General features: G+C 37.5%; 2 protein-coding genes across 2 annotated transcripts; one reads left to right on the top strand and one right to left on the bottom strand.

Moving 5' to 3' along the window:
- Positions 1 to 784: 784 nt before the first annotated feature.
- On the top strand, positions 785 to 9,918 carry entpd8 (ectonucleoside triphosphate diphosphohydrolase 8). The gene is made up of 10 exons (XM_017479440.3): positions 785 to 953; positions 1,283 to 1,412; positions 1,547 to 1,664; positions 1,813 to 1,963; positions 6,974 to 7,133; positions 7,251 to 7,481; positions 7,802 to 8,068; positions 8,360 to 8,470; positions 8,572 to 8,706; positions 8,911 to 9,918. The coding sequence occupies exons 2-10, from the start codon at positions 1,287 to 1,289 to the stop codon at positions 9,103 to 9,105; spliced, it is 1,494 nt and encodes a 497-aa protein (XP_017334929.1). The 5' UTR covers positions 785 to 953; positions 1,283 to 1,286; the 3' UTR covers positions 9,106 to 9,918.
- rab44 (RAB44, member RAS oncogene family) lies at positions 8,794 to 23,195 on the bottom strand. The gene is made up of 10 exons (XM_017479436.3): positions 23,062 to 23,195; positions 11,585 to 22,333; positions 11,415 to 11,464; positions 11,038 to 11,195; positions 10,811 to 10,933; positions 10,628 to 10,709; positions 10,429 to 10,543; positions 10,169 to 10,267; positions 9,936 to 10,012; positions 8,794 to 9,845 (listed from the first exon to the last, which is right to left on the bottom strand). Exons 2-10 carry the CDS (start codon positions 22,313 to 22,315, stop codon positions 9,758 to 9,760), a joined length of 11,523 nt encoding a protein of 3,840 aa, XP_017334925.2. The 5' UTR covers positions 22,316 to 22,333; positions 23,062 to 23,195; the 3' UTR covers positions 8,794 to 9,757.
- Positions 23,196 to 23,600: the final 405 nt, after the last annotated feature.

Below are 23,600 nucleotides of genomic sequence, written 5' to 3'. Positions count from 1 at the left end.
GAAATTTAATCTGACGCATGATACGTTTCAGACCGTTCCCTTTTTTCAGTGGTAATTCATAATTGAGCATGACAAGACGAGATTACGGTTTTCTTTGTGTCGAAGGTAGACCAGTAAGAGGAAACCTTTTGTGGAATGTTAATTGGGATCCTGAGGTGAACTGATTGAAAGGACATATGAGATTATTGTGTTTTCCAAATCAAAGTTATCACCATAGAAATAAGGATAACATGCCTGATGTCTCTGTTCACTACAAGAATTATAACATTTCTCTGGTCTGTCAATACATACAGTGTATGAAATAATCAGTTATCAATTAGATATTAGACATTGAATATTCTGCATCATTATTGCAAAACATGTATATTCTTAAACCCATTTATAGGCACATTTCTTTCCAAAACACGATTCTCAGCTTTTCCTGTATTATTACAGCAAAGATGATACATAACTGGCATATACTGTAGTATGTAGTAAATAGTTTATATAATGGTTACATGTAAAATCTGTCAAGCTTTTTTTATTATTATAATTTTTTTTACGAGCAGTGTGGGCAGTTCAATATCAATAAGATGTTCAAAACTTTTTTATATTTAACATGTTACAAATAGTTGTTTTTTTGTTTTTGTTTTTGTTTTTAGATTATTCAGAGTAAAACTGTTCTGCTATTATAAAATAATAATTCATGGATGAAGTGAATACATTACAGTAGATAATGGGAAAATTACTCCTACCCTGAGGCAGCCAGCAGGGTGTGTGCATGTGTGTCCACGTGTTTTTGTGATTAGTTGGAAGCAACCTGGGAAAGAGGAAGCATTCATTCAGTCGTCCAAAGATGTTTGTGAAGTGAAGGTGTGAACAGGATTTTGTGCTATTTTGCCTATAGTACCAAGTTTGCCTAGCGTGAATGTGCTTTGTCGTATCACTCAGGGAAGACACAAGGTTTACACAGGGTAAGAAAATATTTATTTTCTCTATGGTCTGTCACTAACATACTGTTGAACATTCCTATCAGTATTTTACTAGCATAGTTCTCTTGTACTCAGGATTAATAGTTAACTCATAGTTGACTCATTGTGGAGTCCAAGTTTGTTTGTATGTTACAGCTGATGATCAAATATTTGAAAGAACAAAACACTGTATATAGACACGGGCGTTTTGACAGAATACTATAAAAGCCATAGAATTTCATCATTTTTAACACAAACTGTGTGTCATTTATTTTTCTATGTTGAATTTGCCCCAGCTTTGAAAGGATGCTTGTGTGTGTGTGTTTGTTCAGAGATATGAGGCTGCAGTTAAAACCTGTTCTTCTAGGGGTTGCAGTGGTAGCTATAGCATGCATGTCCATCATTGCACTAATCCTCACCATTGTTAATCGTCAGAAAGTGGAACTGCCAAACTCAACACAGGTCAAACCATTTTTTGTTTATATTAACAGAAGCCATATGGTTCAAAGTTTTCATATTAACATTATATAACATTATCATTATATGAACGCTTTAATTGTAACGAAAGTGAGTTCATTTTTGTCTGATTTTCTCAGTACGGGATGGTGTTTGATGCAGGTTCCTCACACACAGCCCTCTTCCTGTATCAATGGCCAGGGAACAAGGAAAACAACACAGGAATCGTCTCTCAGACTCTAACCTGTGATGTGAAAGGTAGAAATTGGTAGAATATCTGTTGCTATTACCAAAATGATGCCATTTTTTGTCTGTATTACAGTACTTTGAAAGGTGCTGCATTTTCCCCATCTGTGGTCATACTAATTCACCAAAATCAATGGATTGACATAATTCTGTGTTTTAGGTGATGGTATATCCAGTTATGTTACAAATCCTCCTGGTGCTGGACAGAGCTTAAGAGAATGCTTAGATATTGCAATGGCAATAGTCCCTGCAAGTCAGCAAAGGATAACACCAGCCTACCTGGGAGCCACAGCAGGCATGAGGCTTCTCAGGTGAGAATCACTCCCTTATTAATCTTTTGGTTTATTTGACTTTAGTTTATAAGGTTTAAAGGACCGATCATCTGCCACTGTTCACACAGTGAACAGTGAAAAAAGGCAAGTCACTTCAAGTCAAGTCACCTTTATCTGCAGTATATGGCACTTGAACTCTTGAACTGCTTTTTGTTGTTTTTAAAATGCACTTAGTGTATGTATAATTATAAATACAAATATTTTCCTTTTTATTTTGTTTGTTTATTTTTATTTTTATTTTTTACATACAAACAGAGTGCAGACTGGGTAGACCTAACATGCACATGCAAATGTTGGCATTACATTACATTTACATTTATTCATTTAGCAGACGCTTTTATCCAAAGCGATGTACAAATGAGGAAATATATGCAAAGCGATATATCAAGCGGAGAACAATACAAGTAGTGCTACCATACAAGATACCATACAACTTATAATTCAGTTCTAGAGTTGGCACATGCTAGTAAAAACACGTTTAGTGTTTAAAACTGTTTTAAAAAAGTAATTTTAAGCAAAACAGCTTAAAATACATGCATGTGTCCTTTATTGACTAGTAATAGAAAGTTGTATATGAAAAACCTTTATTGTTTCTGTTCTATTCTAATTTATTACTTCAGTTTGTAGTTCAGTTTGTTTACTCAGTTTTTTTTTTTTTATCAGTGAATTAAAATCAAGTTTATTTGTATTTTATTGTATATTAAAATATGCTGCTTTAAAAAGCACAATGGTTAAAAGGTTGAAATGTAGCCAGCTTCTAGGAAATGAACAAAAAATGATGGTACTGAACTGCTTATAATGAACTGATTAGGTGCAAACATGTGGTAACCCTGGCTGTTGTAACTATGAAAAGAGCTAACTTGTATTGAAGTAAGTGTGATAATCTGATATTATGTGCATAACATTAAGGCAAAGGGGTTGTATAAATGTTGAAATTGTAAAGAGTAGCTATTTAAAGTATTTATAAAACTTAGACAATGCTTCCTATGGGAAGCACTGCTATGGGAACTGGGAAAGCCTGTCTTGAACTGGGAAAGCTGCAAAGCCTGTCTTGTAAGCCTTCAGCTACTTCAATGTCTCTGTTGTTTATGTATTCAAAACTGGGAACCACACCTTAGAAAATAATGAAAATCCAGGGCTCCTGGATTTTATTGTGCTAGAAGCTGTCTTCAGCTAAAAAAACACTACAAAAAAGACTTTCTGTCACCTGCTTTACAGATGTACATATGCCATAAAAAATAAACGTCTTACTGTAACACAAATAGAATCCAGTATGACTTGTTACATATTTACTGAAGGATGGGCTCTCAGTATATTATGGAATTAAATGCTCAGAGTCTGTCCTGCATACAGTAATTTATGCTGGTTAAATGTGTAAACATAAAAATAAAATGTCTTCGTACATTATGCAGTGTCTAAATGCAAAGAAATATATCCGTGGAGAGAGATATTATATCACCAGTCAATAATGAATACTCAAATAAAACAAACGGCATGCTATTACTGATTAGAATGACAGGTAATTCTAATATGATATTGTTTGTATAATAACATTTAACAAAGAAAAACATATAAACAAGCTGCCTTTTTGTTTTAGTAACTTCAAGAGAAATTGAGGGAACTGTTTATAGCGGCTATAAAGTGGTATAAAGTTTCACTATTATAAATGTAACTAGCAAGTAAGCAGTGATAGCAAGTAAAATATATTGAATATAAGCAACTATTTCTTTTTATTACAATGATTGTAAACAAATATAAGATTATTAAGCATATTACTAGATATATTTTTTTTACTCATTTCAAGCTGGAATGATTATTTCAAGCATTTATCTAGAAAGAAGCAAAAATAATACCTACCAATGGAATAAGTTAAATAACTTTTTAGATTGAAATTAGCCAATTTATCTAGAAGTATGTTTAATGGTATTATCTTTGTTATATAATAATCTCATAATAAGAAATATTATACAGCATGATGTTATGTACTGTAATTAATAATAAAAAAGTACTCATTTGATGATGCCACAGCCAACTGCAGCCAGAAGTAAAATTGGCCATGCTTTCTGGGTGGGAGGGATGGCATACGCTCATACTCTTTCCCCCCTGTCAATCACACAGCAACACTAGCCGTGAGCATCTTTGAGCTCCTGCATGTGGACGAGGGCAGATAGTGTTTTGCTTTGAGTGGGTTACACTGCGTTGTGATGCAGTATGAGCAGTAGTTTGAAATAATGATGTTGGCTGTTGTGTGATGGGTGGCTGGTGGATGGGAATTGGCAGGTGACCAAATTTGGGAGAAAATAAGGGGAAAATTTTTTATCAAAAACTTACCACTCACACAACATACCACTTGTGATGTAATATCGGAGAAGGAATAGAATCTACGTTTCCCATCATGTCACATGTCTCATTTCACCTGTTCACCTGTACTGCACTGCACTAGTGGTTTTGCATTGCTTGTTCTGTCTCTATGTATCACTTTATGCTTGTCTTTGTTCCATGTAAGTCTTGTGTTGTGCTTTGTTGGATACTTTATTAAACTTTACACTTATAGTCTGCATTTGCATCCACCTCAAATTCTGAATTGTGACACCACAATTATTTTTACTATAACCACAAACAAGGTTTTGTATTCATTGCTATTGTCAGAGCCATGCTGTAATAAAATATTAATTAGCACCTCCTGACCAATCAGATTTGAAAATTCAACAATGCTGTGGTGTTGTCTGTTAGCCTAAGATGCTTTAAAGAGTATATTCCTTCACTGGCTGGAATATGTCTTCTACTTAAGGAAGTTTTCCAACAGAGAATATGTACACCAAGTAAAAATGTTATACTTTTTGTTGAACAATGTTTAATCTGCTCTTTGCCTTATGTAAAATGTGTTCAATTGTACAGTCATGTGAAAAAATAAGTACACCCCATGGAAATTGTTGACTTTTTGACATATTTGGTCAAGCAAGCATTTGATCATCTTTGAAACAGTGCCCATTAATAAAGTTGATATACTTGAACAAAACCACAAGGAAACTAGCTTTTTCAAACATTTACAAAAATATCAATAGATGTGATATTCTTCAGTGGAAAAAGTAAGTACACCCGTGGCCTCAGAAGCTATTATTGCCCCCTTTAGCAGAAATAACTTCCTGTAGGCATTTTGCATAATGGTAAATGGTCCGCACTTTTATAGCGCCTTTTAGAGCGCTTTTCACTGTTTCTCATTCACCCATTCACACACACACACACACACTCACACAAACACACAAACACTCACACAGTCTCACAAACCAATGGCAGCTCTGCATTTAAGACACTTGCCTGCCATCAGGAGCAACTTGGGGTTCAGTGTCTTACCCAAGGACCTTTCGGCATGTAGATTCATGTGGACCGGCGACCGAACTGCCAACCTTACAACCCACAAGGAAAATTTGGTTTTCCTTGAAAGATCCACTTCAGTTCAACTTCAACTTTTGGACAGATGGCCTCACAATATCTTCAAGCACTCTTTGATATGATGCAGAATTCATAGTTGAATCAATGAATGCAAACTGTCCAGTCCCTGAGGCAGCGAAGCAACCCCAAACCATAACATTTCCACAACCGTGATTCACAGTTGGTGTGAGGTGGTTCTCCTGAAAAGCTGTCTTTGGTCAGCGCCAAACATGTCTGCTGTTACTGTGGTCAAACAACTCCATTTTTGATTCCTTTGTCCAGAGCACATTATTCCAAAAGGCCTGGTCTTTGCCTCTATGCTCATTGGCAAACTGTATTCTTGCTCTAATGTTCTTTTTAGACAGCTAAGGCTTTTTCCTGACACATCTCCCATGCAGGTCAAATTTGTGCAATCTCTCCCTGATTGTAGATGCATGCACTTTGACACCAGCAGTTGCAAGACTTACTAGCAGATCCTGTGATGAAATTTTGCGGTTCTTGGAGACTTCTTTTTGCATCAGACGGTCTGCTCTTTCCCTGAATTTTCTGGGACGGCCAGTCCTGGACAAATTGGCAGTCGTTTAAAATCTGCGCCATTTGTAGATGCTTTTCCTTATAGTGTAATGATGTATTTCAAATAATTTGGAGATCTTTTTAAATCCCTTTCCAGACTCATTGGCATCGACAACCTTTTTTTGTAAAGGCCTTACAGAACACTTTAGATCTTAGCATGATGACACCACACACCTCAATAACAAAGGGAACACCACACACTAGATATGAGAGCAGTATAAATAAGACAGACTCCACCTGCACTCCCTAAGTAGATTCTAATCACTGGCACCCAATCTTGAACACCTGGTTCTAATTTTATGGATTTGAAAGTGTAATAAATGTAGGGGTGTATTTACTTTTTCAGTGACTTATCTGTTTCTTTTTTATTTAAACTGTGTGTAACACCTTTATTAATAGGCACTGTTTCAAAGAGGATCAAATGTTTGCTTGTCCAAATATGTAAAAAACAACAACAAAAATAATAATTTCCATGGGGCGTACAAATTTTTCCACATGACTGTATGTCAGATAATTTCAATGAAAGTCACTGAATTGATGCCCTGTAATGTTAAAGCTAACATACACGGTATTACCAAATGTATATGGACATCTGACATCACAATCATATATGGTTCTTCCCAAACTGTTGCCACAATGTAAGAAGTACACAGTTGTATAGAATATCTTTGTATGCTGTAGCTTTACAATTTCCCTTCACTGGAACTAACCTGTTCCAGCATGATAATGCCCCTGTGTACAAAGCAAGCTCCATGAAGACATAGTTTGTGAAGCCACATTCCAAAATCTAGTGGAAAGCCTTCAGAGAAGATTGGAGGTTATTATAACAGCAAAGGGAGGACGAAATATGGAGTAAGATGTTCAAAAGGCACATATGGTTGTGATAGTCATTTGTCCAAAAACTTTTGGTCATATAGTGTTAAAATTATATATATATCTCATAAAATCATATGTAATATATATCATTATTACTATGTTCCACAGTTTACAGAACAAAACTCAGTCAGACGAAATACTTAGTGAGGTGACCAAAACTATGCAGAGTTATCCCTTTGATTTTCGTGGGGCCAGAATTATCACTGGTATGGAGGAGGGAGCCTATGGCTGGATCACCATTAATTATCTTCTGGAGCGCTTTATTAAGGTAGGGGTTACTTTATTACAAGTGCAAAGTGTATGTCTATAATATAACTTGAATGATTGGTTTTCATTATGATATTTGCATGAATCTACAAGTCCAATCTATTTTCTTTCAAAACAGTATGCATTTAATGGTAAATGGATTCACCCTAAAGCTGGGAATATTTTTGGAGCTCTGGACTTAGGTGGTGCATCCACACAGATTTCCTTCATACCAAAAGATCCAGTTAAAGACCCACAGTCTGCTTTTGACCTCCAGCTCTATAGCTACAGGTACCAGCTGTACACACACAGTTACCTGTGCTATGGCAAAGATCAAGCCTTGAAGAAACTCCAGGCATATCTTCAGAAGGTTAGTTCTCAGATTTCTGATGTTAGAAAGAAATGGTGAACAAAATGCTACAAAAGCAGTGCAATACTACCTGCAATTGCCTCTAAAGAAATATTTCTGCCGTCATACAATCACTACATACAATAAAGGTTAATACATTGAGCTGACCATAAATTCTTGACCTGATGTAACTTCTGATAGTGTGAGGATTAATTACATTAAATGCTATTAATAGTAAAGAGACAAGATTGCTTGGGATATCATTTGAAGCTTTATCATAAACTGATACATTTTACAGTTATAATGAGCTGAGATCATCTGTGGCTGTTAATTCCTTCTAGACTACTAGCACCCCTTCTGTTGTTGATCATCCATGCTATCACAAGGGCTACAATCTGACGGTAAAGCTGGGAGACATTTACGACTCACCTTGTGTGGCCAAGCCAACCCCTTATGACCCCTCGGTACAGGTCACTTTCCTAGGGACTGGTGATTCTGCATGCTGTATCTCTCTGATAGAGAAGATTGTAAATGTGACGAACTGTTCACTTTACCCAGACTGTGGCTTTGATGGAGTTTACCAACCTCCTGTCAATGGAGAGTTTTTTGTGAGTGTTTTCTGTTTGTTTTCTAGATTTATTATTCAAATGATAAATTTCGGTGCCAATTTGAACATTTAAAAAAAATCCAGCACAAATTCCCTGATGAAAGATGTGATTAAACTCATCAGCTTTAATGATTTAGTGTATTAGGCTGGAACATGTATTGTTTATCACCTAGCCCCTTACAGGAAGGATTATTATGAAACTGATTAGTGTGCATGCCTAACATGGCAATGATTTTGTAATTTTATGTACTGATTAAAAAAAAAAAAAAAATCAAATCCTTGTCCATTTCAGGCTTTTTCTGCATACTTCTATACCTTTGACTTCCTTGGTCTTGCACCAAGGGCTTCGTTGTCTCATGTCAATTCCACCATTGAGTCTTACTGCAACAAAACCTGGATGACAGTGAGTAATCATATCTCTCAACATACTGTGGATTTACCAATGGGCATAGGAAAAGCAGCAATGTTTTTTTTTCATCCCCCCCCCCCCCCCCCTTTTTTTAGCTTGTCACAGAATATCCAAAGGTGAAAGAGAAGTATCTCAGAGATTACTGTTGTTCAGCTCATTATATCATGGTCATTCTCCTCAAAGGATACAAATTTGAGACCAGCTGGGATAAAATCTCCTTTCAAAAACAGGTTTGCAATACAGAAAATCATAGCAATATGGCAGACACCCTAATTGTGTTAGTGCAATAGTACATGGAGGCATTTATTATTACAGTATCAGTTCCACTGTTTTATTGTATATAAAAATACTTTGCTGTAAAATTTAGACAAAAATAATTTAAATTGTAGATCTTAAACTTAGAATATAAAATACTGGTGATGTTTACATTACAGGTGGCGGACACTGACATAGGCTGGACTTTGGGCTATATGCTGAACCTGACCAATCTGATTCCCTCTGACCGCCCTCTAGTGGTAACAGGGGTCCAAACCAGTCAATGGGCAGCAGAGGTTTTCTTCATTGTCTTTGTACTTTTTCTCAGCCTGGCTGTTTTTACCATTTTATGTGTGTGGGGTCCATCCTCATAACGACAAACATTGTGGAATTATGTGAATTATACCAGGGTTGGGATAAATTACATTTTTGTTCCACAGCTTAATTTCAGTTCAGTCAGTTCAGCTTAATTTAAGTCAGCTTAATTTAAGTTTCATATTTAATTCATATTGTCCAATATCTTTGAAGAACACCACAAAGTTTACACAACATATTACACAATATTTCACATGACTCATTGCTAAATGCAGTTGTAATACGACTTACTGCCCTGATCTTAATCCAACCCTGCACTGAATTCAGGAAGATAATACAAAAGAAACAGTAATATAAGGTAACAGTAAAGTAACAGTAACAGTGTGTCTTTTATCCACTAGTTTCCATCAGAATTGTTAAGTTGCATAGAACAGCACAAAGCGTGTAAAAATCTAGATCTACATAAACAGCACAAGAATGGATTAAAAGTGAATGAAGACAATGGAAATATTTTTTTTTAAATACAGTGAACCTTCTATAATATTCTCTATATTATTCCATATTTTGCACACATATATTTGATCAAGTGTATGGACAAAGATGTAGGTGTGTGTGTGTGTGTGTGTGTGTGTGTGTGTGTGTGTGTGTGTGTGTGTGTGTGTGTGTTTGTGTATGTATATGTGTGTACGTGTGTGTACAGCGAATGTGTTTTCAACAACAACCTGACTTCTTATTTTGTGGCTTTGCCTGTAATGTTGTATATTCCTCCTCTTTCCTCACTCTCTGTTTCACCAGTAACCTAGTGATAATAAGAAACACACAAAGAGTGAGCAAGTTGTTTCACAATAAAATGATTAAACTGAGTTAATATACATTTTGTTTGCCTTACCATGCTAGAGTCTTCAGAGATTTTGACACATTCTCACCAGTTGCTGCACTACACTCCATAAAATGAATGTTATACTCCTGTGTTGGTTGAAAAGTGAAATAATGTTAAAATTAATTTATTTTATGCAAGCTCAGCAATGTACTTATGTAGACTAGAAGAATTGATGATAGTGACATATAATCAAATGTCTACACAGATGTTAAGTGGCATGGACAGTATTTATATCACTGTACTTTTGATAAATCCTCCCCTTCCTGTGGCTGGACTTCTCGATTAGCACAGTCATTTTTATTGGCAAGTAACATCAAGATGACATCAGGGTTAGCCTTTTCCTGTGCAGGATTATATATAATTAATGGAAGAAGGGGATATCTTGAAGAATGTACATTCTGACAATGGTGACAAAGTGTTTATGGGAAGGCACATTCAAGGAATTCAAGGTTTTTAAGATTAATCCAATGAAATTTGTATGCTGACCCCCCCCTAAACTAACCTGAACCTGTGAGATCCAGGCACGAACAGCATGGAAACTCTGAGATGATGTGATATCATACATCAGCAGAAGCCCCTGGGCCTTGTGGAAGACCTGCTTAGTGATGCTGTGATACCTGATTACAACATTTCCATAAATGAATAATAAAAAAACACTGGGTATTTTTGTTCATTCATGTCTTTGTCAGTTGTGTTCTTACCTCTCCTGACCTGCTGTGTCCCACACATACAGTTTCACTGTTCTGCTACCAAATCTAACAATCTCGACAAAGGTGTCAACACCTGAATACATAAAGGCATGCACACACAGACACACATTTAAACACGGTTTTGGACCTATAGATAACACTTACAAGGCATTTAAACGAAATCCTCAGACTCACCAATAGTAGAACTGTAGTCTTGGGTGAATTGTCCAGTCTGTAAACGTTTTATGAAGGATGTCTTGCCCACACTGCTGTTTCCCACCATCACAACATTATATACCGCTTCACCAAAATCTGGAACTACACAAGTAGGTTTATATTGAACAGGCTGTTTAACACTATTCCCTACCCCAACCTTCATAGCCACAATCACTTTTTTTCAGGAGCTTAATTTCTGCACTTACTTTGCTCATTCCATTGCTCAAAGTCTATTTCCTGTTTTCCTCCAGTGCTTACAACACATGGTGAAGTTTGCCTAATGTTATCTAAAGAAACAAGGCCAGCTCTGGTAGATGCATTTGTATCGCTCACAACGGTTTTTCTACCCTCTTCAGTTCCTGGTCTGGAGAAGAAAAACAATACAGAAAGCATACAATGATAATGGCAGAACATGATTGAACAAACAACAGGCAGTCCCTGCAGTGTGTGCAATTCAGATGATCTCCCCATATCCATAATGAGCATAACAGCCAGAGTAAGGAGAGATTGATTAGAGTTAAGACATTTGGAAATGTGGTTGAGAAAAAAAGTAATAAAAATGTTAGTGAATTATCATCTATACCTAGGCTCAGAGACTGGGTGGGAGATTGGTGTGCTCTCTGGTTCAGAGACCTGTGAAATACAGGCTGTTAAATTCAAACAAATAAAATGTGGAGAAGAATTTAGATTTATATATGTAAACATGATAAAATATTAATCTTAAATAAATTAATAGAGATATTACATGCATACCCATAAGTCATCCTTAGTCACTTGAACATCTGTTTTTTTCTGGCTGCTCTCATAATCACCATGTGTAAATGCACCCAGACCACTGCTTCCCTTTGCTGTGCGTCTGGACCCAAACTTTCGCCTACCTTCTGGAAGCGGCTGCCCTGTGGCTATTGTACTACTCTCATTTATTTGAGAGGGAGCTTCGACTTCAGACATGAGTTCAACAGATTCTTTCATGTCTTCTGTGCCTTCTGCCATGACAGGTTCCTTAACTGTCTTTGCCTCTCTTTCAGGTTCACTATTTTTAGCATCATTCTTGTCAAAATTCTCTTTTTCCTGTTCAGACCCTCTGTCCTCAATGGATAAGTTTTCTGCATGCTTGTTTCTAGATATCTTGCGACTTGACCCCATTTTTCTCCTTCTTGATGGGGAGCTTGGTTCCATGTGAATTTGGGGATCTTGGGATGATGGTAGCTGAAGAGAGTCCTTAGACATTGGTTCTGAGAATTCTGATATATGAGGGTTAAGAACTGTAGTATTTAGGGTACTTTCAAAACTTTTATTCAGGTAAAACTCTATCTCACTAAGAAGGGAGCCGTCTGACTGATCAAGTTTATTGTGAATTTGTGGTTCATACTCTTGTACTGTTGTCTCTGTGACACAGAAGTTTGAATCAGGGTTAACTGTGTCTTCTTTTACTACTAACTTTAAGTATTCACTATCAATGTCTCCAGAATATCTTGGGTTCAAATCTTTATTTTTTTGCAATTCTTCCAATTTACTCTGTCCTTCCTCAAGATTCTTGCAAGTTGTACCCATTTTTTCTGCTCCAGGTTCTACGATATTTAGTGGCTCAGAATGTGTTTGTATGGACTGAGATGTTTCGATTAGATGTTTCAGATCGTTCTCTGAGGTTGATGTACTTTCTTCTATTGTTGGTTCATGTCTGTTTTCTATTTCCTTTATCACTCTAAGACTCCTTCGAGTTGAACCTAGCTTCTTCCTTCTCCCAGAGTTTCCAGAATGTCCTGAATTCTGTGTTGCCATATCATCCGGATCCAGTTTTAAATCCTGTATGTGAACAACTGGGCATGTGTTTTCACATTGCTCTGGTTTTGATTCTCTGTTTTTTGGATTTTCTAGATGTTCTTCAGACATCATATGGTACTGTTCAGATACAACTGGCATGTCTAATCTAGCTTGTGTTTCAGGAATAAGTGTCATTGAGCCATGAGTAGGATCCATACCTTGCTCACTTTTCAAGGATGGTGCAAGGGTATCAACTGACAACTCATTCATAGCAATCTGTAGCTCAGTCAGTAAGTCTGAACTAGCTGCTTGATCTATGAATTGTATTTCTTCTGTATCTTCCACATCCACATTTTCATGTGGCTCTGTAATATCAGTCAGTCCTTCTGCATTGCTTACCTCATCAGAGACCACAGTGTTTATCTGATCAGCTTCAGTGGATAATGTGGCAGGTGGTGTATTGATCCCTACAGTTTCTATTTCAACTTCTGATTTAATGATTTCTTTTTGTTCAGTTGTCATTGGTGAGGCAACAATGTCAAGTGACACCTCACTAATATTATTTTGTGGGTCAGTGAGCAGGTTTGAAGTAGCAGTTTGAGTTATGATTTGATGTTCAATTTCTTCTGTATTTTCTGGATCTTTCCATTCTTCTTCCTCTCCTTCAGTATGTGGTTGGTGTCTTCCATGGGGTTTTCGTGTTGATCCAAATTTCTTCTTTTTCTTAGTTTGAGTTTGTGTGTGGATCTCTGCATTTCTATTTTCCACATTCTCCATACTATTTCCATCATTTTCCTTGAAATCAGGATGCTCTGTTGCAGGTGATGGATGGTCGATAGTAGGTAAACCCAGATCAGAGGTTTGAGAGGATACTTCACAAACCACATATTGTTGTGAACATACTGTTGCAATGTCCTCTTTCATAGAGTTTTCAGTAGGACCAGCATTTATTTCTTCATTTGTATCATTGTTCTCTTCTGCAACAACCCCAATGTCGGTACCTTTTTGGTCTGCGATCTGTTCCTGTATATTTTCTTTTTGTGTTAGTGCTTCATATTTGTTTTTCAGGTCACTTCCAGGGATTTGCCCTCTAAGGCTCTTTCGAGTTGAACCCATCTTCCTCCTTTTCTGAGAGCTGCGAAATTCCACATTTTCTTTTATCACATCAACCTGAGACGATTTTGATTCCGGTGTCTGAACAAATGGGCTTGTGCTTTCACATTGCTCTGGTTCTGATTCCCTGTTTGTTGGCTTCTGTAGATGTTCTTCAGATATATTTTGGTCAGATACAACTGCATGAATATTTTCTGTGTTCATTTGCATGTCTGACATGGCCTGTGTTTCAGGAATGAGCTCCACTGGGCCACATGTAGAATGAACATTAAATTCACTGTCACATTCATTAGCATGCTTTTTGACTGTTAGGGACACCTGTTCTATGAAAGCATCATCCTGTATTGTTGTGATGATTGGTTCCATTACTTGCTCATTTAAAAGTGTTGACTCTGCATCTTTCTCCTCATTCACTCCTGGTTTTTCATGTGGCTCTGTAATATCAGTCAGTCCTTCTGCATTGCTTACCTCATCAGAGACCACAGTGTTTATCTGACCAGCTTCAGTGGATAATGTGGCAGGTGGTGTATCGATCCCTACAGTTTCTATTTCAACTTCTGATTTAATGATTTCTTTTTGTTCAGTTGTCATTGGTGAGGCAACAATGTCAAGTGACACCTCACTAATATTATTTTGTGGGTCACTGAGCAAGTTTGAAGTAGCAGTTTGAGTTATGATTTGATGTTCAATTTCTTCTGTATTTTCTGGATCTTTCCATTCTTCTTCCTCTCCTTCAGTATGTGGTTGGTGTCTTCCATGGGGTTTTCGTGTTGATCCAAATTTCTTCTTTTTCTTAGTTTGAGTTTGTGTGTGGATCTCTGCATTTCTATTTTCCACATTCTCTAAGCTATTTCCATCATTTTCCTTGAAATCAGGATGCTCTGTTGCAGGTGATGGATGTTCGATAGTAGGTAAACCCAGATCAGAGGTTTGAGGGGATACTTCACAAAGCACATATTGTTGTGAACATACTGTTGCAGTGTCCTCTTTCATAAAGTTTTCAGTAGGACCAGCATTTATTTCTTCATTTGTATCATTGTTCTCTTCTGCAACAACCCCAATGTTGGTACCTTTTTGGTCTGCGATCTGTTCCTGTATATTTTCTTTTTGTGTTAGTGCTTCATATTTGTTTTTCTGGTCACTTCCAGGGATTTGTCCTCTAAGGCTCTTTCGAGTTGAACCCATCTTCCTCCTTTTCTCAGAGCTGCGAAATTCCACATTTTCTTTTATCACATCAACCTGAGACGATTTTGATTCCGGTGTCTGAACAAATGGGCTTGTGCTTTCACATTGCTCTGGTTCTGATTCCCTGTTTGTTGGCTTCTGTAGATGTTCTTCAGATATATTTTGGTCAGATACAACTGCATGAATATTTTCTGTGTTCATTTGCATGTCTGACATGGCCTGTGTTTCAGGAATGAGCTCCACTGGGCCACATGTAGAATGAACATTAAATTCACTGTCACATTCATTATCAGGACTCTCGTTAGCATGCTTTTTGACTGTTAGGGACACCTGTTCTATGAAAGCATCATCCTGTATTGTTGTGATGATTGGTTCCATTACTTGCTCATTTAAAAGTGTTGACTCTGCATCTCTCTCCTTATTCACTCCTGGTTTTTCATGTGGCTCTGTAATATCAGTCAGTCCTTCTGCATTGCTTACCTCATCAGAGACCACAGTGTTTATCTGACCAGCTTCAGTGGATAATGTGGCAGGTGGTGTATCGATCCCTACAGTTTCTATTTCAACTTCTGATTTAATGATTTCTTTTTGTTCAGTTGTCATTGGTGAGGCAACAATGTCAAGTGACACCTCACTAATATTATTTTGTGGGTCACTGAGCAAGTTTGAAGTAGCAGTTTGAGTTATGATTTGATGTTCAATTTCTTCTGTATTTTCTGGATCTTTCCATTCTTCTTCCTCTCCTTCAGTATGTGGTTGGTGTCTTCCATGGGGTTTTCGTGTTGATCCAAATTTCTTCTTTTTCTTAGTTTGAGTTTGTGTGTGGATCTCTGCATTTCTATTTTCCACATTCTCTAAGCTATTTCCATCATTTTCCTTGAAATCAGGATGCTCTGTTGCAGGTGATGGATGTTCGATAGTAGGTAAACCCAGATCAGAGGTTTGAGGGGATACTTCACAAAGCACATATTGTTGTGAACATACTGTTGCAGTGTCCTCTTTCATAAAGTTTTCAGTAGGACCAGCATTTATTTCTTCATTTGTATCATTGTTCTCTTCTGCAACAACCCCAATGTTGGTACCTTTTTGGTCTGCGATCTGTTCCTGTATATTTTCTTTTTGTGTTAGTGCTTCATATTTGTTTTTCTGGTCACTTCCAGGGATTTGCCCTCTAAGGCTCTTTCGAGTTGAACCCATCTTCCTCCTTTTCTCAGAGCTGCGAAATTCCACATTTTCTTTTATCACATCAACCTGAGACGATTTTGATTCCGGTGTCTGAACAAATGGGCTTGTGCTTTCACATTGCTCTGGTTCTGATTCCCTGTTTGTTGGCTTCTGTAGATGTTCTTCAGATATATTTTGGTCAGATACAACTGCATGAATATTTTCTGTGTTCATTTGCATGTCTGACATGGCCTGTGTTTCAGGAATGAGCTCCACTGGGCCACATGTAGAATGAACATTAAATTCACTGTCACATTCATTATCAGGACTCCTGTTAGCATGCTTTTTGACTGTTAGGGACACCTGGTCTATGAAAGCATCATCCTGCATTGTTGTGATGATTGGTTCCATTACTTGCTCATTTAAAAGTGTTGACTCTGCATCTTTCTCCTCATTCACTCCTGGTTTTTCATGTGGCTCTGTAATATCAGTCAGTCCTTCTGCATTGCTTACCTCATCAGAGACCACAGTGTTTATCTGACCAGCTTCAGTGGATAATGTGGCAGGTGGTGTATCGATCCCTACAGTTTCTATTTCAACTTCTGATTTAATGATTTCTTTTTGTTCAGTGGTCATTGGTGAGGCAACAATGTCAAGTGACACCTCACTAATATTATTTTGTGGGTCACTGAGCAAGTTTGAAGTAGCAGTTTGAGTTATGATTTGATGTTCAATTTCTTCTGTATTTTCTGGATCTTTCCATTCTTCTTCCTCTCCTTCAGTATGTGGTTGGTGTCTTCCATGGGGTTTTCGTGTTGATCCAAATTTCTTCTTTTTCTTAGTTTGAGTTTGTGTGTGGATCTCTGCATTTCTATTTTCCACATTCTCTAAGCTATTTCCATCATTTTCCTTGAAATCAGGATGCTCTGTTGCAGGTGATGGATGTTCGATAGTAGGTAAACCCAGATCAGAGGTTTGAGGGGATACTTCACAAAGCACATATTGTTGTGAACATACTGTTGCAGTGTCCTCTTTCATAAAGTTTTCGGTAGGACCAGCATTTACTTTTTTATTTGTATCATTATTCTCTTCCGCAACAACCCCAGTGTCGGTACCTTTTTGCTCCCTGTTTATTGCTTTCTCTAGATGTTCTTCAGATATGTTTTGGTTCTGATCAGATACAACTGCATGAATATTTTCTGTGTTCATTTGCATGTCTGACATGGCCTGTGTTTCAGGAATGAGCTCCACTGGGCCACATGTAGAATGAACATTAAATTCACTGTCACATTCATTATCAGGACTCTCGTTAGCATGCTTTTTGACTGTTAGGGACACCTGGTCTATGAAAGCATCATCCTGTATTGTTGTGATGATTGGTTCCATTACTTGCTCATTTAAAAGTGTTGACTCTGCATCTCTCTCCTTATTCACTCCTGGTTTTTCATGTGGCTCTGTAATATCAGTCAGTCCTTCTGCATTGCTTACCTCATCAGAGACCACAGTGTTTATCTGACCAGCTTCAGTGGATAATGTGGCAGGTGGTGTATCGATCCCTACAGTTTCTATTTCAACTTCTGATTTAATGATTTCTTTTTGTTCAGTTGTCATTGGTGAGGCAACAATGTCAAGTGACACCTCACTAATATTATTTTGTGGGTCACTGAGCAAGTTTGAAGTAGCAGTTTGAGTTATGATTTGATGTTCAATTTCTTCTGTATTTTCTGGATCTTTCCATTCTTCTTCCTCTCCTTCAGTATGTGGTTGGTGTCTTCCATGGGGTTTTCGTGTTGATCCAAATTTCTTCTTTTTCTTAGTTTGAGTTTGTGTGTGGATCTCTGCATTTCTATTTTCCACATTCTCTAAGCTATTTCCATCATTTTCCTTGAAATCAGGATGCTCTGTTGCAGGTGATGGATGTTCGATAGTAGGTAAACCCAGATCAGAGGTTTGAGGGGATACTTCACAAAGCACATATTGTTGTGAACATACTGTTGCAGTGTCCTCTTTCATAAAGTTTTCGGTAGGACCAGCATTTACTTTTTTATTTGTATCATTATTCTCTTCCGCAACAACCCCAGTGTCGGTACCTTTTTGCTCCCTGTTTATTGCTTTCTCTAGATGTTCTTCAGATATGTTTTGGTTCTGATCAGATACAACTGCATGAATATTTTCTGTGTTCATTTGCATGTCTGACATGGCCTGTGTTTCAGGAATGAGCTCCACTGGGCCACATGTAGAATGAACATTAAATTCACTGTCACATTCATTATCAGGACTCTCGTTAGCATGCTTTTTGACTGTTAGGGACACCTGTTCTATGAAAGCATCATCCTGTATTGTTGTGATGATTGGTTCCATTACTTGCTCATTTAAAAGTGTTGACTCTGCATCTCTCTCCTTATTCACTCCTGGTTTTTCATGTGGCTCTGTAATATCAGTCAGTCCTTCTGCATTGCTTACCTCATCAGAGACCACAGTGTTTATCTGACCAGCTTCAGTGGATAATGTGGCAGGTGGTGTATCGATCCCTACAGTTTCTATTTCAACTTCTGATTTAATGATTTCTTTTTGTTCAGTTGTCATTGGTGAGGCAACAATGTCAAGTGACACCTCACTAATATTATTTTGTGGGTCACTGAGCAAGTTTGAAGTAGCAGTTTGAGTTATGATTTGATGTTCAATTTCTTCTGTATTTTCTGGATCTTTCCATTCTTCTTCCTCTCCTTCAGTATGTGGTTGGTGTCTTCCATGGGGTTTTCGTGTTGATCCAAATTTCTTCTTTTTCTTAGTTTGAGTTTGTGTGTGGATCTCTGCATTTCTATTTTCCACATTCTCTAAGCTATTTCCATCATTTTCCTTGAAATCAGGATGCTCTGTTGCAGGTGATGGATGTTCAATGGTAGTTTGAGAGGATAAAAAAGTTTGCGAGGATAATTCAGAATGCGTAGGTTGTTTTAACGATTGTGAGTCTTCCTTTGTAAACTTTTCTGTTGTACCAGCATTTATTTCTTCTCTTTTATCATTATTCTTCTCCGTACTATTTCCATTTTCTGGGCCTAATAACGTAGATCTATCTGTAAAAGCCATTTCTTTCTCTTGTTCATACATGTCCTCATCTTTGTTTTTTTCTTCTCTCTGTCTTCCAAGAGACCTGCGCATTGATCCCATTTTTCTTCTGTGACTGTTTGTGCTAATCATCATATGAGCTTCTTCTTGAATAGGAGTAGTGGTAGCTTGTATGATGTTTAACACTGGCACTTGAGCTTCTTCAGCTGCATCCATTGGTTCAGCAGAAGTTATGAGCTGATCAGTATTTATTGTAACAGTAACCAACTCAGTATATTCCGATAATTTGGACCGTCCTAATTTCATATCTGGATAATTATTTTGATGAAGCTCTTCTAATGATATAGGTTGACCATTCTTGCCTCCCTCCCATATTGCTTCTTCATTTTGTGCTATACTTTCAACCACTTCGGTTCTGCTTTCAATTTTGAGGACCTCAGTGTCAACCAGATCTGATAATAATACATGTGTGGTATCCACCCCTCTGCAAATTTTTTTTACCATTACTGTTTCCTCATCCTGTCTGTCAAGTACAGTACATTCTTCTGTTGAGATGTGCTGAGGTTTTTCTTGTGAAGTGTTTGTGTTCTCATTTTTAACCACACTTTTAATCACATGTTCATCTATTATTCCTGCGTCATGTTCCCTGATATTCAGTGATGCTGAAGACTGGGGATAACATGTTTCAGGAGTGAAGTTGAGTGTTCCGTCCTCTGAGATTGGTGTACTTTCTTCTAATCTTTGTACCTGAATGCTTTCCTTCATAGCATTATAACTGTCCTTCTGGTCACCTCCTGAGATCAGTCCACTAAAACTCATTTGAGTTGAATCTATCTGTTTTTTCTCAGAGGGGCTAAATCTCACATTTTCTGGTACTGCATCATCCTGACCCAGTCTTGATTCCTGTATGTAAACAATTGGAGATATGCTTTCAAATTGCTCTGCTTCTGATTCTCTGTTTGTTGGATTTACTAGACATTCTTCAGACATGCTTTGCTTCTGACCAGGTACAGCTATGGCATTAGACACCTGCATGTCTAATTTGACTTGTGTTTCAGGAATGAGTTCCATTGTGTCACTTGTAGGAGAAGCATGAACTGGGCTGGCACTTCCTTTATCAGGACTCTCAATACCATGTTCTTTGACTACCATGGATACCTGGTCTGTAAATGTATAATCTTGCATATTTGTGATGACTGATTCCATTTCATACTCATTCATAAATGTGGACATGCCATCCTTTTCATCATCCACTCTTATAAAGTCCTCCTTGGTAAAGATTTCTGTGGAACCAGCATTTATTTCTGCCTTTATGTCATTTTTCTCCTCCTCAATAACCTCAGTTTCTATGTCTAAAAGCTCAGATCTATCTTTGATGACTTTGTTGAGCATCTGATCAGAACAAGTGCCTTCCTTTGACTGCATCTCCAATTCAATATGTTGAAGGTTGTGTGTCTGGCTGCTGGTTTCTGTTTCCTCATACAGTGTTTCAGCAGGAATTAATTCAGACTCAGTGACAAAATCTAACATATTTGTTGAACTTACTTTAGACAATAACAATGGATTTGAAGTTGTAGACTGCATGTCATCATTCTCCACCTCTCTCCCTGCCCCTATATCTCTATATTTTTGTTCTACATCATAACACATGCCTACCTCTCCATCTGCACTGCTTTCCCCTGTCCAACATCTGGCCTCAGAAAGATCATTTTGTTCTTCTCTGTAACATTTAATTTCACTGTCACACTGGAATTTTAATTCACTTGAAAGGAATTGGTGTGAAGATGTTCCTACTTCTTGATCTTTCAGCTTTAGTGGTGAAATTATGTTTCTGTCTGGCTTCATTGCTTGGTTTAGGTTTGTTGCAGCCACCCCTTCATCTGAATCATTGTGTATTCTTTCCCCAACCACACTTACCTCCTTGTACTCCTCAAGGTCCTCTCTGAATTCTGTACTTTCAGACTTGTCAATGTTCTCCTTAGTTAGCTTTAAAGTGTCATCCTTATGCTCAAGGAGGTGGTCAACTATGTTCTCATCTTCTGTGCTTGCTTTGGTACTAACATTTTGCCATATAACTGTAGCCAATTTGCCATCTTGATTCCCATGCTCATGTTCATTTATCAAAGAGGCTGATCGTAATCCAGTAACTTCATCTTGTTCTGTATTTTCAGCACTACAACATTCTAGTGTGTCTACATCTTCTCTTTCTTTTTTATCTTCTTGTTTGTGTCTAATGCTAAAATTTAAACTGGATTGATCATCCATTGTTTTGTGCACCGTGTGCTCTGGCATAGATGGCTTATCATTGTGTATTAGGTGTCTCTCTTCTCTGTTATCATTAAGAGGTGAGTAAGTTGTATCTACCATGCTTTTGTGGCCTGTGGTGTTTGGTAAGGAGGCTGCTGGCTCACTGGAAGTGTCCATTTGATGATATACTTGCAAAGATTCATCTAATTCCTGTAGTGGCACATTACATTTGGTTGGTGTGACAATACTGAAATCAAGTGCGGTACGTATTAAATCTTGACTGAATTCTGCCTCCTTGGATTGGTTAAGTTCAGAAGAAGAGATGTCCATGGGTTTGCTTTGTAGGACTGCTTCTAAATGTTGGTGTTTGACATTTTTGTGATCGTCTTCCTCATGCATGATGGTACCAAGGTCCAAATGCTTCTTATGTACGATGGAGCTTTCATGTTCTGAAGACTGACTGGGTGCACAGTCCAATAGAATTGTTTGGTTTTCTTTGCCTCCATCCTCTTTTATGAGTGCTTCTACAGTCACCCCTTGCTCATCAATAGCACCTTCACTTAGCTGCACTCTGTGCTCTTGTTCATCCTCGTAAATTCCTTCAAATTTAAAGTTTCTGTTGCTCTTGCGAGTTGATCCCATTTTTCTTTTTTTAGTTGTTACTTCAGCTTGTGCCAACAGATCTATGAAATCCTGTGACTGTGGCTGAGGAGTAACTTCGAAGACTGAAGTGTTTGGGTTGGTGCAAGCTATAACTGGCTGATTCGAATGAAGCACTGAAGACTCATTAGATGCTTGGTTTTCTGAAACTGTGTCATGCTCCTCATTTCCAGGGTCTGGGAATCCATCATCAGTTTCTTTTTCTTCAGTATCTCTGTTACGATTTTTGAAACGCCGAGAGGAGCCAAGCTTCTGGCCCTTTTTAGGCTTTCTGCTTGACATGATTGTTCACACTTTGCCCTGTAATCACATAAAAATAAGTGTGCCTATTCAGAGGTGCCTTTAATACTGCTTTATAAGACTACACTTCAAATGGAAACCAGTGACTGTTAAAGGTTAAGTTTATGACTCATTCTTCTAATGCATGCAGAGCAACAGAAATAAAAGGTGTGTGTGTGTTGGGGGTTGGTGTTGAGTGGTGTGGAGGGCCCCTGATGCAGAGCTTCATACTTAATCCGAAGTATATCTGTTGTGCTAGATTTGTGCTCTGATAATGTGAAACACAATTAATGGTGTTTGCTATTAATAATAATCATATTCATTAACATGGTGTTTCCATGTTACATTAATGTGATATTGGCATTGCTAGATAAAAGAAAATTACCATTGCTACTACATTTTTGGACATATGACATTGTATCCACATTTTGGTGGCACATAGGGAGTAGTAGGATGATGTAAGACTCTTGCCTAAACTAAAGTAATTAAAGCAAAATGCTTATCACATGTAAAACAATTTGACATTCACAAGTCATTAATTAGGACCTTTCTTAATGCTAAAACAAAGCTTACATCAAAGCAGACATCATCTAGAAAAAAGGTCTTTCCTGACATTCACTACATCAACATAAATTTTCAAATTAATAAAAGTTTATAAAAGATCTCCAGTTGACATAAAACTACTATATTGTTCTAGCAGTAAACATTTGCTCTTGAAAGCTCGTTAAGGAAACCATGCTGCAACCTACCTAAGATGTCTTCGAGATGTTTATCAGGAAACTGTTCACTTCTACATGTCCTAGTGCAAAGTGAAGAAAGTAGCTGTTAAAGGCTCTTGTAGTGCTGCATCTAGTAATTATTGCCCAATGTGTAGCTTCCTCCTTTGCTGCTAACATGGTTTTCAACTTCCTGTGCTGTTGACACATTGTGCTATGAGTAAACCATGACGTTCTTTCGGCTGCGTAAGAGGTGCTGGCCAGTTCTCATGTGTGAACCGCGTAAAGCGCTTAACACGGGTTACAGTTTCATTTCTGTTTAGTTTCAGAACATCTTTTTTGTTTGCTGTTTATTTTATCTAACTCTCTTGTTATCACAATCATGACATTTCCCCTTTCACGCCACTGTGCTTCAATTATACAACTTTCCCCACACTTTAACAACATAATCAGCTAAATTCAAATGATCAGACTTTTAAAAGTGAAGCCTTAGATCTTTGTGTTACATGAAAACTCATATGGTAAAATAATTTTGCACCATGATCAGCTATTATTACACAAAATATGCATTG

The sequence above is a fragment of the Ictalurus punctatus genome, chromosome 11 (genome assembly GCF_001660625.3).
Source record: "Ictalurus punctatus breed USDA103 chromosome 11, Coco_2.0, whole genome shotgun sequence".
Taxonomy (NCBI): domain Eukaryota; kingdom Metazoa; phylum Chordata; class Actinopteri; order Siluriformes; family Ictaluridae; genus Ictalurus; species Ictalurus punctatus.
Note: the sequence above shows the minus strand (reverse complement) of the source record. Positions and strands in the feature narration are given on the sequence as shown.